This window comes from Phalacrocorax aristotelis, chromosome 7 (genome assembly GCF_949628215.1).
Source record: "Phalacrocorax aristotelis chromosome 7, bGulAri2.1, whole genome shotgun sequence".
In the NCBI taxonomy this organism is placed as follows: Eukaryota; Metazoa; Chordata; class Aves; order Suliformes; family Phalacrocoracidae; genus Phalacrocorax; species Phalacrocorax aristotelis.
This window is the reverse complement of record NC_134282.1, coordinates 31,786,064-31,803,061: the sequence shown is the minus strand read 5'-3', so window position 1 is coordinate 31,803,061 and position 16,998 is coordinate 31,786,064. Positions and strand designations below refer to the sequence as shown.

General features: G+C 54.6%; 1 protein-coding gene across 2 annotated transcripts in view; it reads left to right on the top strand.

Annotated features, from left to right (window-relative positions):
• The first annotated feature begins 870 nt into the window (after window positions 1-870).
• Window positions 871-16,998, top strand: part of RBPMS2 (RNA binding protein, mRNA processing factor 2) — a 29,106-nt gene continuing 12,978 nt past the window's right edge. Inside the window, exons 1-4 of one of the 2 annotated variants that reach the window (XM_075099734.1) lie at window positions 871-1,240; window positions 14,522-14,599; window positions 15,281-15,319; window positions 15,900-15,962. In XM_075099734.1, coding sequence (XP_074955835.1) covers window positions 1,181-1,240; window positions 14,522-14,599; window positions 15,281-15,319; window positions 15,900-15,962 — 240 coding nt within the window. In that variant the 5' untranslated portion in view covers window positions 871-1,180. The remainder of the gene's footprint in view (window positions 1,241-14,521; window positions 14,600-15,280; window positions 15,320-15,899; window positions 15,963-16,998) is intronic. The other variant, XM_075099735.1, reaches the window with a different exon arrangement.

The following is a 16,998-nucleotide window of genomic DNA, read 5'->3' as shown; positions in this document are numbered from 1 at the left end:
CTGCCATAGCAGAGATGTGAATGGGTCGGGCTGCTCCATGGGTACAGTGGGGATCTCTGGGGGTTGGCACACCACTGCATCAGGGAGCCAGGAACCATGCCAGAGCCTGGCTCCAACCTGTGCCAGCCTCCCTGCCTGCTTCATTAGGATGAGGCTGGTTAGGTGCTGGGGGAAGGGTAAGAAGATGGACATGCCGCCTCAACCCTGCTTGTTCTCCCAGGCCTGAGAGCAGGGCTGTGCTTATGGCACTCACCAGCTCTCTGCGGGGACTTGGGGCTGCTCTGGCAGGAGGAACTGGCCTCCTGTTGTGGGGGATTTGGGGCTGCTTTCCTGGGGTCTCAGGGCCGCTGTCCCGGGCTCACAGGGCCACTGTCCTGGGGGATGTGGCTCCACCGTTCCAGGCTCACAGGGCCTCTGTCACACGGTTACAGGACCCATGTCCTGAGCTGCTGGGGCTGCTGTTTCTGGGGCTCGGGGTTTTCATCAGGGCGTTACAGAGTTGTCGTTCCAGGACTGTGGGGCTGCAGTCCCGGAGTGCTCGGACACCCGCGGGGTTCAGCTCCGGCCCCCCTGCTCCGGGGATCCCCGGGAGGGAGCAGCCCGGCCCCGCTGCGGGTGGAGGAGCCGGCGAGCCCTTTAAGAAAGTCGAAGCTCGAAAGTTCATTAAAGTTGAGAAAGTTTTTCGTGGAAATGGGGGGGGGGCGGGGGGCATTAAAATTAAAATAACTCCAGTCCAACAACAACAAAAAAAAGCCCCGCTCCCCCCCGGGGGGGGGCGGGCCGGGCCGGGATTGGTGGCGGGCGGCCCGGGGGCGGCCCCGGGCGGGCGGGGCGGGGGCGGGCGGGTCCCGGCCCCGCTGCTCCGTGCGCGGCGGGAGCGGCGGCACCGGGAGCGGCGGCGGCGGGGGCTGGGGCGCGGCGGCCCCGCAGCTGCGGCTCGTTGCGCTCCAGCTCGGCCCCGCAACGCCCGGACCGATCCTTAACAGCGGGGAGATCCCGGGACGCCGCATGTGAGCCGGGAGGGCAGTGCCGCCCCGTACCTCCCCCGCGCACCAGCACCGCACCGGCACCCCGCGCCCGGCCCGGCCCGGCCCGGCGGAGCTCCGGACCAGCCGCCACCACCACCCCCTCCCCCCCTCCTCCCCCGCCCCGTCTGCACCCCCTACTCCGGTACCCCACCATGAGCAACCTCAACAAGGACACCGAGCACACCAACGGCAGCAGCAACGTCGAGGAGGAGGTGGGAACCGGGGATAAGGCACGATGGGGCTGGAGCACGGGGGTGTCGGGAGACCGAGGATGGGGTGGTGGGGATGCGGCACTGGGGACGTCGGGGACGGAACGTAGCGCTGTGGTCGGGAACCGAGGACACGGCGTCGGGGCTGGACCCTCCCGGGGTCATCGGGAGACTAGAGATGAGATGCTGGAGAGCCGAGGCTGGGCTGTGGAGGCGGAGTATGGAGGCGTCGGGGAACTGGGGCTGGAGCTCCCTAGAAGGGCGCTGGGAGCGGCTTTCGGGGCCGGAGCCCTGCGGGCCGCCCCGGCGGAGGGCATTGGGGTTGGGGACCAGGCAGGGCGAGCCCCGGCTGCCGGCTGGGAGCCCGCTCGTCAGCCCAGTGTCCCTGTAGCCCCGCGGGGCAGGGGGCTGGCAGGTCCCCGTTCCGTCTAGCCTAGTCAGTGCCTGTGAGCATGGTGTCCTGTCCCTGCGGCTGGAGGGCACCAGGCTCCTGCATCCAGGCTCTGCCTACGTGGGCTGCTAGGGACATGCTTGTACCAGGGTGGTGGAGATCTTGCTCTGCTCCCCATATGCCGCAGCCTGGTTGGGGCTGGAGGGCTGTGAGCTGCTCTGCCAGTAGTCCCGTTACCCTGGATGGCTATTGCAAGCTAGAGCCTGGACACTGCTGGACTCTGCTGGGAGGGTTTGCAGGGGTTGCTTGTCTGTAGGCACATGCCGAAGCCGAGCTTGCAGCCCTGCGCATTTGCCCTCTGGCTGTTGGAGCCGATGACTGGGTGGAGGCATTGCTGCTAGCACAGCAACTCTCTTATCGTGCCCCTTGGGCAGGTGTTGGTGTGGTGGATCACCAGCTGCCTTCCATCTTGGGGAGAGTGCTGGAAAATGCCTGGACTTGATAGCATTTTGCTGCAGTCCTCCATGCTTGGCCCTTGGGACTGGGGAGGTGCTCTGCCCCCTCCCCTCGCTCTCCTCCAGCGCGCCGTGCACTCGCGCCGCCGCAACATGGCGCCTGGCTTGTTCTGCCATCCACTGGGGCTGGGTGGTCCCCATGCACCAGCTGTCCTGGGGCCATTATGCCTGCTGGTCTTCAACCCCGGTGTGGGGGGACCTGGGTAATAGGGTGGAATGGATTGGCAGAATGTGCCCATAGCGTTTCCCTAGCATTTCCATAGCATGGAGCAGGGCTTAGGTGATGTGATGGGACATGGATGTGATGCTGCTGGTGACATGTCCCAGCCTCACTGGGTGGCACTGGTGTGGGTAGGCAAAGAAATTGAGCACCTGGGGCCCTGTGCCGCTTCCCTGGTGTGGGGAGGTTCAGTACCAGGGGGTTTTTTGGGCTGCGCACGTGTGCACAGAAGACTTAGTGTGGCTCCTTGATCTGATTATCCACTGGCCTGCAAAGCTCCAAGAGGTCGATGCTGCTTGGTGCATCCCAGCAGAGTTGCTCCAGCTGGGCTGGTGCTTCACAGGTGGTGGCCATGTGAGCTCTTGGTGCTGGAGCAGAGCTGGCCTGTTCCCTGCTGCCAGGTGGTAGTTTGGTGAAGTGGTTGCTGGAAGTCATTGCATTTCAGGAGCCTGGAAATCCTAGCCCTTTGGGGAGGCTGGTCTTCCCTGGAGTGATGCTTGGTGGCTGGAAAACAGAGTTAAAGATTGCATCCCAGGGAACAGGGCAGGGGTGGAACAGAAGCGACCCCTGCTCGCCATCAGCCCACCTCCTGGCGTGTGTGGGGAGGCAGGATGGTCCAGCCTACCCTGCTAGACAGTCAGCAGCCTTGCTGGGTGCATTTGTCACTCTGCACTCAGGGGTGCAACAAAGGGCTGACCACCCTGGAGGTGGCTGAGGATGCTTGGGAGGTGGAAGGCTGGGACTGGTGCAGGGGTGCCCCCCATCCCTGCTGGGTTTGCTGTTGAAAAGTGCTTTCTCTGTTTCTCTGCCAGGATCTATCCCAAATAATATTGTGGGTGATGAGCTGCTGGTTGGGCTCTGTGGTGGACACTCTGAGCCTGCGGGAGCCCTCTGAAAGCTTGTTTTTCCTGTATGTCCTCCTGGCCAACCAGAAGCCATTCTTCGCTGCAGAAGAAGTTAAGGGTGGCACAAGGAGTGACCTTGTGTTCAGGGTCCCAGCACAGACTGGGGAGCTTAATCCCACATCCCACCCAAATTCTTGCCAAGAGCTTCCCTTGATACAGAGCGATAAATACGTTTAGTGCAAAGTGGAATCCTTCAGTCCAGCATACGCAGGAGGATGTACTGGAATATCTTCCCACACTGTGTGGATAATGCTGTGAGATCCTGGCACTGCAGACCCTCCTCCATTTTCCTCCCCTGTGAGCCTCCTTCACCGCCTCCTCAAGCATTTGCAGAAGGGTACCACGTGCCCCAGATATGGTGGGGCGAAGCTCCCAAATTCAGCCTTTCCCTTTATCTTATCTGCAAGCCCCTGGATCTCTCAGCCCCTTCCTGCCCAGTGACATGTGGAGGACAGGAATGCCTCTCACTCCTCTCGAGGTCGTTAACGGGAATGTTAAACAAACAGGGCCTAATGTCAGTCCCTGCTGTTCCTCACCAGACACCTCCCCAAACTTGATCCCTCCCTGCTTGCTGCTATCTTCTGTTTAGTTTTCCAGGCAGCCGCCAATCTGCGTGACAGCATATGTCCCTCTGCTTCCAAGGGGTAGTACGAGACAGGCAGCTGCCTAGGTGCTGCACACCCCTGTTAGAGGCAGAACTTTTTCTGGCAGCTAGAGGAGCTTGCTTGCTTACCATGGATGCTACGTGTTGTGTTCATGGCCATATTGCAATAAGGGCCTCTGTATTTTCACCCTGCTGTCTTGGGTGTCTGATGCAGAAGTGTTGCTTCTACTCTGGAAGTTCATCCTTGTTCTACCAGGAGGTCACTGGAAAGTTGTAGGCCCATGGGGAGTGGGGGAATCTGGAGCTGGCTGTCTAGATGCCCAAAGAAGGTGGCTGAAATCTGTGGTTATCCCATATGTCCTCTTGGCCCCTTCCCTCTGAATGACAGAGTGGTCAGTCTCAAGGGCCTGCTTGCAGCACCATGTGTGGTGGCTGCTGCTGTCATGGTAAAGCTTGGACATTGTGGACTGTTGAATGTGGAAAGCATCAAATGTGAGGTTGTACTGGGTGGGCAGAGCCCAGATGAGGACCAGGAGAACCTGCCTGGCTAAGCTCTGCTAGGAGAGGATCATCTTCCCTGCTGGTCCATGACAAGGCTGCAGTGTTACCCATTAGAGTTAGAAAATGCCCTGTTAGGGGAGGCAGAAGGCTTTTGGCTTCCAGACAGCCGCCTCAGTAGTGACTACTTCATCCCTGGCCTTTCTTAGCTGTTGCACGCCAGGGCTGCCAGAATGACACAGGAATGCCACTGGTGAGCACTTCTGGATGTCTGTAGCACTTCATGGACTGGTGCCAGGCATCTCTTGATTTCTGTAATCTCTGCTTGAGTGGACCTAGATACCTTTTGCATGTGTGGATTCTAGCTCTCTGACTTGAAACAAATAAGGTTAATATAATTTCTGAGGTGAAATGCCTCTGTGATGCTGCTCTTTGCTACAAAGAACTTGAGGGTGTAGTAGTTATGGTCACCACTTGATAATCTTCTTGTACTTGGTCTGGCTGAACCAGGATGGTGCTTCAGAGCTGTTTTCATGTATAACAAAAGTCCCCTCAATGTTAGATGCAGTTTTCTGTTAGTGACAGATAGTTGGCTGAGCAAATAACCCTGAAGTCATCATGCATGCAGAGGTTCTGGGAATTTGTGTGTTCCCAGGCCTCCTCTTGGTCTATCAATGAGTTGCTCTTACTGGGTGAGGGATGTGCGAATCTCCCTGTTATCTCCTCATGTCCTGGTGCCTCTGTAAATACCATGTAAAGGAGCTTCCTTCTCCTTCCTTTATCTTTCAAATCTAAGTTTCTTAGACATGAGTCTAAGTTGCTTTGAGCATCAGTATCCTGACTAGTCCCTGTGATGGGGTGACTATTCTTCCTCCTGCTACCTGGCTGTGTAGCTGGTCTGGTAAACAAGACCCAGCTTCAGAAATTAGTCTTCCTCCTTGGCTAATCTGAGGAGCTGCTGAGCAGAGCTTTCCCTGCTTGGCCTCAAAATGAAGGGGTTTCTGGTGGTGCCTGCAGGAGTTATGAAGGGCTGAACCCAAAGGCTCCCTTGCTAGCAAGGGACTCTGCTTTCCCCTCACCAAAGTAGGAAGGATGCCCTTGGAGATGTCTGGAAGGTAGCTAAGAGTGGTTTAGGCTTTACTGTCCTTCCTCATGCCTCTGCTAGAGGAACTGGCACTGTGGGAAGTCTGTGGGAAGTGTGACACTTGCTGGAACTGGTACGGAGATCCTTTGGAGCCAAGAGATCCCTTGGTTTGTGGCCATGCCAAGTCATAAAGACTTTGCGACGTAGACCACGGAGCAGTGCTTCTGCCTGTCCTGGACCTCTAAGTGCCTGAAGTAAAGGCTTTGGCTTAAAGCCTCACCAGGGCATGAATGTGCAAGTGAGGTGGTAAGCACCTCACATACAGTGCTCAGCACCTTCTCTCCAGGAATACCAGGCACTAGTTGTGACCCAGTAGCCTTCTCAGATCTGGAGGTGATCAGTTTCAAAAGCACATTCCCAGGGATGCCTGTACATCTCCAGGGGTGGCTTATGCAGGAAAGTACCTTCTGCAGCAGCAGCCACCATTACATGAGGAAGGCTTACATGGCAGAGGCTACAAGTGGAAAGAATTCATGTGGGCTTTAAAACATCTGTATGCCATGTGGGATGGCTAAAACTGAATTCCTCCTGTGTGCCCAGTGCTGTGAAGATGGGCCTGGTGAGGGAGCAGGGCAGTGGGACACAGCCCCAGCACTGGAGCTGCTGAACCTGGGCCATACTGAGGCACATCAGTGTAGTTGTGATCCCAAGCCAGCCCAGCATGTTTGATGAGAAGGGACCCTGGAGCAGGCAGTGGTACCAGTACCATGAGATGTGTGTCAGGTGACTCTGCCCTTGGTATAGCAGAAGTGGATGCCTCAGGCTTGGCAAGGATGCTTTGACCACTGCATTGCAGGGTCATGGCGTGGTTGAGAGGTTGCCTGTCCTAGGGCCTGCTGTCCTCCTCAGTTCAGCCCCAATGGAGAGGGGTCTTGTGGTGCTTTGGATAATGACTGGATAGCAGGTGAGTGTGGAGTTAGTCTTGCACAAAGCCTGGGCTCTTCTTGGTGTGTCTGGGGTGGTGAGGCTTTCTTTGGCCCCAGGATTCACCCACTGGCTCCTGCTTGGAGACGAGCAGGGATGGTGCTGAGGCTTGCTCTGTCCATCTGTCTAGTGAACATCATCTCCTGCACCTAGCCCTGTGGACAGGGACAAGATGTTGACTGCTGCTGTGTGCCCTATGCAATGGAACAGTCTCAAGCCCAGCTGGCCTGTTATCCTGTGGTAGAGCAGGGTGGCAGAGCATACATACGAGATCCTGCCTTCAGCCAGCCCAGTGGCTGCTGGGGTGGGTTTCTCTAAAGGACAGTTGCCTGGGACTGCACGTGCTGGCCTTCCACACTGCTTTCCTTGATTGCTGAACCCAAGCTTACCTGGCTGCAGGGTGTGACTGCTGGAAACCCAAGGGCCCAGTAGGGCAGTCTTACCCATGTGGAGGATCTCCAGCCCTGCTGCATAGTCCAGAAGAGGCTAAGGAAATGTGGCACCTCCTAGTTTGGGGTGGTACATTCCCTCCTGTGCTGCAGAGGATGTGGTGATGGGTTCTTGTATTAGTGTGGGGTCAGGTCTTGGTACACGGCTGTGTGTCAGAAGCTGTTGGCTTGGGGATGTGTGTCCTTGCTATCTGCTTTCACGGGTGGGAGGCCGGTGTCTGTCTGAGGGTGTGACTCCCCTAGGTCACTTATAGCAGTGGCTTGAGGTGCAGAGCAAGCTATGGATTTGGAGGAAGCACCCAGCTCCTCTGGGAGGTACTGGAGGACAGAAGGAAATGTCACCTCTTAGGGCTTCCCTGCCCACAGTAGGATGCCGGTGGGGAGCTGGCTGGGACATGACCTGTTTCTGGCAGGGGCATTTAAAATCTGGGCTGCGTGTCATATCCTTTCTTGCTGTGCACTCTGCCCTGCTCCCCAGGCTCTGCCTCTGGGCTGGTAGTCTTACCTCTGCCTTGCCCTCTACTGTATGGGCTGTGTGCCTGCCTGGGATCTTGTGGGGAAGAGTGCCCTGTGGTACAGAGGGAGATCAGGACATGGTGCTGGTTAGGGTTGGCATTTCTGGTCCATTTTGGGGTACCACAGCCCCGCCCCACAGCTAGTGGCCCTGTATGGCCAAGAGCCGGACTAGTACAATAGTGGCTTAGTCCTGTGGGTGCTTGTCATCCTACTGGTGTCCCCAGAGGCTTCCCTGTGATTGGGGTGACACTCCAATAACTGCTGTCAGCAGCAGAAAGCTGCTGCAAACTTTTAGCTCACCATCGAAGACTTGCTTGCTGTTGGGCTGTGCAGGTGCCAGGCATGTTCCATGGAGCTGTGGCACGGCCATTAGTGTGCTGCCCTCAGGTTGATTTGAGGAGGGATTCATGTCCCTCTCTGGATGTGTCCTGGCTCTGTGGACAGAGGAGGCATAGGACTGAAAAGTGTCCAGGAATTGCCTCGTGGCAGGGTGAATCAGAGACAGCTGTACTTGCTTAAGGACCTGAGGTGAGAATGTACCTTGTGAGGATCCTGCATCCAGACTGATATCCTCTGCTCAGGGCAGAGGCTGGCAGGAACTCGTCTTGCCTCAGTCTTTCCTGCCAGGAGAACAAATACCTGGGTGTGGGTGGGAGGAACTGGTCTGCAGCAGGTTCAGCCAGTGTGAGAGCTGTCTCCATGGGTAAGGTCCATGGATCCATCTGACTGTGAAAGGTGTCTGTAGGTCCCCAAATGTCAGAGGGTGGCAGATGTGATGCTGGGCCTCTGGATCCAGGGTCTTAGTGCAGGGGGCTGGGTAGTGCAAGCATGGATGTGAGCATCCTTTAACATGTTGGCTGTAATACTTGTGCATGTCTCCTCCAGTTTAGCAGACCGCTTGGCAAGGTGGAAGGCTGCAATGGCATCATGAGGATGCTCAGTTAGCATCTCCCTGAGCTGGGGGTGTACCCTGTTGGTACAGTAATCCCTTGGGACTTGTGGGGCTGGCCTCACCAAACGTTTCAATAGCTGTGAACCCTTGCTATAGCCCAAGCCCCCCAGGGTGCCATCCTTTCTGTGAGACCCTGTAGAGTCACAGGGAGCGGGGGGAGTCTCCATTGAAAAGCCTGACCAGCAGCACTTCCTCTGCTGGGGCTGTGGACTATTCTTGGGTGCTGCCTTGTTGTGCCTCGATTTATCTGCTCCCATGCGCTTCCTGCTCCCCCGGACAGGGGCTGGTGCCTCTCCCTGCTTCCCCCTCGCTCCAAGGCCTTCCTGCTCTGACCGCAGGGGTGGCTGAGCCTGTTGACATCCCCCTGCCTGACATGGGAGAAGGGCAATGCTGGGGAGGGGCAGTGTCATATATGAAATGCCCCAGCCTTGGAGACAAAATGCTTGTGCACTTGGGCTTGCTTGTGGTCAGCCTGCCTTCCTCCCCTCCCAGCGAGCAGGATGTTGGTCATTGGGTGCCTTTCATGCAAAAGGCTGATTTCACAGGGAAATGCCTGAAGCCCTGCTCGCTTCAAGTGCTGGGGGAGGTTCAAGGCCCTCTTTCCCCTCTGGGTGGAAATCTTTCAGGTTTAGGGGCTGGGGGAAATGCCCTGTGACTGCAGCTGCTTGGGGCTTCCTGGCTGGAGTAGCTCCAGGTCTGATCCTGCACTGGGGCTCAGTGCTACCCTGCCTGCTGGCTGGCCCTGTGAGATGCCTGAGGACACTGGAGCTTTGCCAGTGCTGGAATCGCAAGTGGGCAGCCAGCTCTTTTATCCTTTCTGCTCTTGACCCCTGCTGGTGGGGGGGAAACTGAGGCACGGAGGGGTGAAGGAGCCTGTTAGCAAGCCCCTTCCCCTTAGGAGGCATGCTCCATGGCACTGAAGCTGCCCTGCTTTCCTGCCAAGCTGTCCTGAGCACAGACCAACCATCTGTCTCCCCAGTTTTCCCCTCCCCTGTGTTTCCTGAATTTGATGTGCTGAGGAGCAAAATTGCCCAGGGCTGGGTCCACTTTGTGTAGTGGCAGGAACCCTGCAGCCCTGAATCCCATACGGGACACTGAGATGAGGGTGCTGTCCCATTTAAGCCCTGTGCTGGGCTTGTGAGCTCCTCCTTGCAGCCCTGTTTTGTAAGCTTGCCTCCCTGCCTTTGCTGCTGTGCCTTATAAGTCCTGGCTCCTGGAGCAGCCGGCAGCCTCACTGCATTCCAGCAGCCTCATGTCAAGTGGCCCTAGCTGCAGCATGGTGGCCAGGGCTGGGGCTCTGTATCTCCCCTGTGGCTCTGCTGGTGTCTCTGGGTGCCTGAGAGGCACACCACTGGTATGCTATCCCATGGGAAGGAGCTGTAGCCCATGTGCCTGAGCTGCTGGGACCTAGGGGTGGCTGCCTGGAGTGGTGGCTGACTTTTGGATGCTGTGGCAGAGCTTGTCCCTGTTCTCAGCAGGATGGTGCAGGCTCCTTTCTGCTGGTGGCATAGGAAGAAGGGTCAGCGGACATACTGGTGTGAACGAGTGGGAGATGGCTTGTCTCCAGGAAAAAATGGTGTGTAGCTGGGGGTGGCTTCCTGCAGAGGGGAGATGTGAAGTGTCATGCAGTGGATGAGGCACTAGAGCACTCTCCTGCTGTAGCTGTCTTCAGATGTTTCCTAACGACTGGTGGTAGAGGCTTGTGTGCTCCAGGTGCTGGGGGTCTGGCCCCAGGACCTGGCCAGTTTTGGGGTGCTGGAGTGGCCACAGCTGTGCAAAAGCAGGGCTGTGGGTAATGCAGCTGAAGGACTGATCTTGCAGAAGTGGAGGGTCAGCCTCGCTGGCTTCTGGGAGGATTTGGAGTAGTCTCTAACAAAAGCCCAGCTCTGGAGACCTACCAGAGCAGCCTTGCTGGAGGTGGGTACTTGTGCCTTTGCATCTAACACTTCTGACATAACTTGACCCTTGTTGGGCTGCAGGGCAGTGTTTGGCTCCACTTGGGACTTCCTTTCAAGAGCTCTTATTTAAAAGCAGATCTGGCCAGGAGAAGTGGATGTTCTAAGACCCATGCAGACCTCCTGGCAGTACTGGAGCTGTGGTAGGAAGAGGCAGATCTTGCTGCTTGGCTTATTTAAAGACTTTGTGCTAAGTACCTGGCTGTGCTTGCACTAGGTGTGTGTCTCTTCTGGGAGACACAGCTGTGTAAGGACTGCTTTAGAGCCACTGAGGACTTGAGCACTAAATGGGTTTGTCCTTGTCCCTCCCTCCCTCCTCCTGTGTGGGAAGCTATGGTGGGATCCTCCCTCTTTAAGAGATGGCCTAGATGGTCTTGTCCCTTCTGGCACAAATCCTGTTTTCCATGGCTCTCCTCCATCTCTGCTGGGTGTTTGGACTGGGGACATCCCCAGAGGGGTCAGGGATGGGGAAGGGAAAGCGTTTTCTGCAGGGCCTCCAGCAGTGTGACCCTGCTAGGCTGTCCTAGGCGAAAGCTGCTCCCCACCCTACTGCCCTGCTTCTCTCTGTGTGCATGTGTGTCCAGTTAAGATTAGTTGTCCTGGGTGAGATGGGGTTGCTTTCACCTGGCATCTCATCTTAAGCGGCTGGTAGCAGAGTCTAAGAACAAGCATTAGAGCAAGGTACTCCTGGAAGTCTGCTTCTGCTGTATCTTCTCCAAGTTCCCGCTGAAATGCGGTTTGGCCCATGCAGTTCCTGATCTAGCCCTGGATGGATATTTTCTTTTTTTTTTTTGTCCTGTGGCTTTTCCAGATGCTCTGTGGGGAGGCTGAATTTCTACATGGATATGGCGTTTGGTGGCAGGGAGTAGAAGCAGGGCAAATATATTTAAACAGAAGCCTACCCTCTCTTGGCATGTTGAGTGCAAGGGCTAGAAGGCTGGATTCATCAGCCCTGTGTGGTCCTAGTAGCCTCTCAAAGCCTGCAGGACTTTGGCTGCGAAGGGGTGACTGGAGAGTCCCAGTTCAGTTAATCCTCTGGAATATGCTTGTCCAGACCCTGTTGCCCTCATCTACAGTTCCCTCTTTTTGGGAGCAGGGAGAGGAGGCTGGACCAGGACTGCCCACAGTGCACAAGATGCTCAGACTGGCAAGTTGCCTCCTGCTTTTCTCCTGTGGGATAACCTAGATCTCCTATGCTTTCTGATTGCTGCTGATCCCATGTTTACACCTGGTCTTGGAAGCAAGCTCCCTCTGGCTTACCTCACTCTGTCCCTTGAATGTATCACTCTGGTCCCTCCCTTCCCTGAATAACTTTGGTCTCACTTTCCTCTTACCCTTTTCTAGATCACTTATGGATGTGCTGAATTGCAGAGATCTCAGAAAAACCACTACTTGGTCTCATTGTTTCTAACAAGCTCTTCTGAGCAGGGACCTTCCTTAGTCTGTCTTGAGACACTTGGGGAAACATTGTTTGAAGATGTTAGCTGGTGGCATTTGGGATTGCCCAGGCTTTCTCTGGGGTGATGCCAGCCCTCGGGCTGGGTCTGTGGGTTGGCTGGGATCCCCTTTCCAGTGCTATGTATGGTGACAAACTGGACCTGGAGGCCAAGGGAAGCTTTTGGACTGCGAGAGAAAGTCTCTTGCTCCTGTCCTTGGCAGCAACTTATGGGGCTGGCATTTATAAGCTTGTTACCTCTGACAAAGAGCTTTGCTAGGCACCCGTGTTGCTCTGTTCAGGCTGTTGTAAGGGCTCTGAGTAGCTGACTTTTCTTTCCCTGAGCAACTGCGTGTCTTCCATTCTGTCTTGCCTGTCGCAAGGACTTATCAAACAACACATCATGGGACCATTTAGAGACCCAATAGGGATGCAGATTTCTATCTGCTTGGAAGAAACATCCATTCTGGGGTCTGAGCATACTGAAATATTGAAAAGGGATGGTGCTTTCACATGGCTGAGGTACGTGTGTGCCACCACACTCTGCACAGTCCTCCCCTGCAAGAAATGGCCATGCGCCTTCTGGGAATGCACCACAGGCGCTCCCTGTAGCTCATGCTGAAGTGCAAGCACCAAAGTCTTCAAGGCAGCCAGCAAGCTGAGAGACAGTGCTATTGCCTGCTCTGTCTCAGCATGATGTGACCCTGGAGTGATGCATCAAAGCACCAAATGAGGGGCTGAGCTGAGTGGGGAGACTATAGGACTGAGCCTGGGTATGGGAAGTGTTTCTGGAGTGCTCCAGAAAGCATCTTCCTTCCCTAGACAGGGCAAAGCAAAAGCTGGAGCATGTGGTAGGGCTATCCATATTGAGGGATCAGGGGAGGGGATGGGAAGGAGGCTCAGTGGCTGCATTTTGCAGCAGTCTTGAGATATTCCAGGCTGGAGAAGGGACCTGCACTCTAATGGGGGGTGGTAGCAGCCCACTGAGGTGTTCACTGGGTGATGGCAGCCCTTAGTCTCAGCATGCATATAGAGCAAGAGGGGCAGAGAACCCCAAGACTCATGATCACTGGTCATCCTGGAGGGCTTAAGCTGACCCCTGAGTTGACATTGGGGGAATTTCTCTGCCCTGGCAGGACTGGCTTTGGCACAGGAGCTCAAGGAGGGCTGTGTTTTCTCCTGTAAATAGGAGAAAATTCCCTGCTTGGAGGAGTCTGAATCTGGCTGCCCCTAAAGAATTGTGGGGTGCAGGGTCTTTGCTGCATGCTTCTGTGTTTTCAGGTGACTGCTGTCTCCAGCCCAGGAGCAGGACAAGCATGTGCCGCCTCCTTTGGTGGCAAAAGAGGTTTAAGGAGGTGTCAGATACAACCTGCTTTGTCTGGGGAAGGGGAAATGGCTGAGCAAAATTAAAATGTGGGAGCAGACTACTTCTGCCCTGCAAATGTAATCGGGTCATACCAGACTGGAACCAGGCCAGGAGATGGGCTCTGGCTTAGGGCTCCTGGTCCTGCTGCATGTTTTGCTGCTCAAAAGTGTCTGGCACTGTTTGGTGCCCTTCTGAGCATTTGGGCATCGGTGCTGTCCCATGACCACCTCGTGGCTTGTTTGGGACTGGCTCCGTGGGTGGCATCCACAGATGGATGGAACACAGAGCTTCATCTAATTCCCATAGTCTTCTGTCTTCCTCACCTACCTGTCAGTGCTGGCTGAGCTGTGCTTGCTGTCTCGTCGTCCTTGTTCATGATGACTAGTGGCTTGGTGACCGCTGTTGCGCATAACTTCCCTTTCCAGCTCTGTGCTGATTTATAAGAAGTCTTGACACCTTCATCATACTGCTTCCTATGGAGATAGGCTGCTGGCCAACATCTCCCAGTGCAGGGAGAAGGTGGCCATGATGGTCTGACTGTTGAAGAGATTTCTCTCAGGCTGTGAGCCTTCAACACTGTTTCTTCTTCCTGGCTATTCATGTGAACTATATGGATAACATTAACGGACTATCTACTGAAATCTTCCTCTGGTAATGTATCTTTGCTTATACATGCTGAGTGCATTTGGACTCGGTACATGACTTCTACAGCTTGGAAAGAACAGCAGCCTACATGGACTTGGTGCAGCCCAGCTGGCTTTTGGCTGGGCACAATAGAACAAACTCTGTAAGAGCTGGTTGGGAGCAACTTCTGAAGGGTCTGATGTGTGCTGGCAAAGGAGCTGGGATTGACCCAAAAATCTCCTCCCAGTGATGTTCTGGGGCTTTTGCAGAAGTCAAAAGATGAAAGTATGGCAGTGAGGTATTTTTCAAAATGGAGGCTGTCTTTGAATCAGTGGCTGAATTAAAGTGCCAGACATCTAGTGTATGATCTGTAGAAAGAGCTAGAGACACAACTGGGGTTTGTACTGGTCTCTTCTGGACCTTTGATATGTGTCAAACTGTTAAGTGCTTTTGGCAATGTATGGTCTTCTACCAGTGTCTTCGAGCTTTAGTCATCAAGGTCTAGTCAGACTGTGGGGCTCGTGTCCGTGCCCAATCAACCCAGACTGTTCTGCTAGAGACTGAATTTTTGTAAAGGTTTAAATCCTTTGTTGCAGGGAGGAAAGGACTGGGTATATTTTATCCTGGATGGTGCTCCTCTAATGTAGGGAAGGGTTAGTGCCTGCAAGGCCACCTTTGGTGCAAGGTGTCCTACTCTTATTGCACCTAGCTTCTGAACTGTGCTCTGTACTCCCACTTTGGTACTGAGCATCTCCTTTCAGTAGACCTCGTTGACCTCTCTCCTAGGTACGGACGCTGTTTGTCAGTGGCCTGCCTGTGGATATCAAGCCCAGAGAGCTCTACCTACTCTTCCGACCATTCAAGGTAAGGTCTTCAAATTTGGTCTCTGGTGGGAAAGATGCTTTCTTGTGGCCAACCTTGCAGCAAAGATCTCTGTCAGAGGGGAAGCAAGGATGAAGTAGGAAGGTAGGCCTTCTGTGAAAGCTTGGGGAATGTGGTATGAAACCAGGTATCCCATGGCTTGTGCTCAGCTGTGTAAACTCCCCTGGAGCCTGTTGTTGAAATCATGCAGTCTCTGAGCTGATGAAGGCTGCTTGGTCAGCCCTGCTGCCCAACTGGACCCAGCCCTTCCTTGAAGATGTGTCCTGATCCCCTAACTCTGTCCTTTGCTAGATCACCACATAGGCTGTCCTTGGGGGAAGTGGGGTTCCCTTGTTTGCATTCTTCTAGCACAGGGTGCTCTGTGCTCTCTAGGCAGTAGCCAGGAAGGGTGCTCATCTTAGTAGCTTGATGAAGAGCTAGAAAAATGGGGTTTCTTCCCAAGGGGTTGCAATGGGCCAGCTAAGATACCTGCTCTGGCCTTACTCTAATTTCAGTCTTCTCTTCTGGTTGGAAAGAGAAGTGCTAATGTACCTACTCCTGCTCCAAACCCTGCCTTCTGAAGGGTTTGGTGATACAGGAACTCCTGGAGCTGTCATGTCATGTCTCGGTTGTAGCTTGGCTCCTTCAGGAACCCAACACTGACTTGCTTTCTTCCCTCTGCAGGGTTATGAAGGGTCATTGATCAAGCTAACTTCAAAGCAGGTACCTCCTTCTTCCAGCCTGGGTATTTTTTGCTTTTGCTAGAAAACCAGACATGCCAGGGGGCAGATGGGGGACAGATACCATTTCACTGTGTAAAGCATAGTCTGTGTTCAGCACCATGTATACAGCTGAGTTCTGATCACTCCCACTGTCCTGGTGGCTCCAAGCTCTCAGCATGTGCTGAATGGCTCCGTATCTTTTATTGCTGGCCTGGGCCATATGGGTTGGGTGAGACCTGATGCTTCAGCCTCAAACCCTGTGCTACCAGAAACCTTTCCCAGTCCCATCCTAATCAAGGCAGTAGCTCCCCTTGTGGGGAAGGGGTACCCTTGCTGGGGGCTACCGGGGTGAGCAGTGCCCCCACATGTAGGAATGCCAAAGCATTTTGGTGTGGTGGGAGCAGGCACAGAGCAGAAATCTTGGACCGATGACCCAAAGCACTTCAAACAAAGCTTGAAGGCCCTCTGCAGTTTTAGATGGTCTCTTCTGCTTGCTATAAGCTGTCTGGGGCGGAGGGGGTGGCAGGGTAGTCTTAGGAGCTGGAAAAGGCTTCCAAACTGAAATCAGAATTATCTTTTAGCCAGTAGGTTTTGTGACCTTTGACAGCCGCGCTGGTGCTGAAGCAGCAAAGAATGCCCTGAATGTGAGTACCTGATGTGCTGGGAGGCCCTTGAGAGGGCTGGGGGCCTATAGCTAGACCTGGAGCTGTGGGCTAGTGATGCTTGGCTCATCCATAGCATAGAAAGGATCAGGGTGTCTCAGCTGTGCCCTTGAGTATGGAAGCTAAATGGTCCTGCAGTATTGCACCAGGGAAGCAGGAAAGCTGTTAAGGCTGACATCAGCCCGAGCAAATGGATGCAAACTGTCCCATGCTTAGTGTAGGTGTAGTTTCTGACCACTGGAAGACTGCTCCAGGCCTCTGAGGGTGTGGGGAAACAAGAGTTACTTCTTTTCTTGAGTTGGCATGCACCTCCTTACTCAACAGTTGGCCTCTGATAACAGGATCCAGGCTGTGAATCCTGTTCTTTATCCATTAAGTGCCCCCCTCCCCCTTCTATGGGGAAGAGTTGTAGACTGAGACCCTTACCTTGTTCAAATGAACGTGGATTACCTGTGTGTGTGCTGATGTGTGGGCCAGAGTTACACTTCAAGGAGCTTTTCCTCCTGCTGTCTGAATTGAGCACTGAGGTGGGGGCTCATCCTAGCTTGACTGCTTGACTTGAGCTTGGCTTGGAGTACCTGAAGCAGGCAGGTCTTCTCAGGCAAACCAAGCCTTAGCAAACAGATGAGGAGATGTTGGGGGCACAGGTCGTTCCTAGGCATATACATGTAGAGGGCAATACCCAGTTGACACCTTGTCATGCTTTACTGAGGCATGTGGAGTTCAACTTGTGTTTAGCATCAGCTTTTTGAGGCTCTAGGTCAAGCTTACCAGGGTATGTGGGTAGTAAAGCAGGCTCATAGCAAAGCTGGTCTGTCATGTGGCCATAGGACTTGCTTGGTGCTAGTGGCCTTGCTTATGCCTCACTTGCCAAATGTCCTGATGTAAAGTATGTGCCACTCAGCAGAGCAGGTCTTTGTCCTGGACTCTGGCCTGTCAGGACCTCTGCAGCCAGAAGGTACTTGCTTCAGAAAGGAAAGAAACCAGCCTTCCCATGCTGCTATTTCCATGGCAGGGC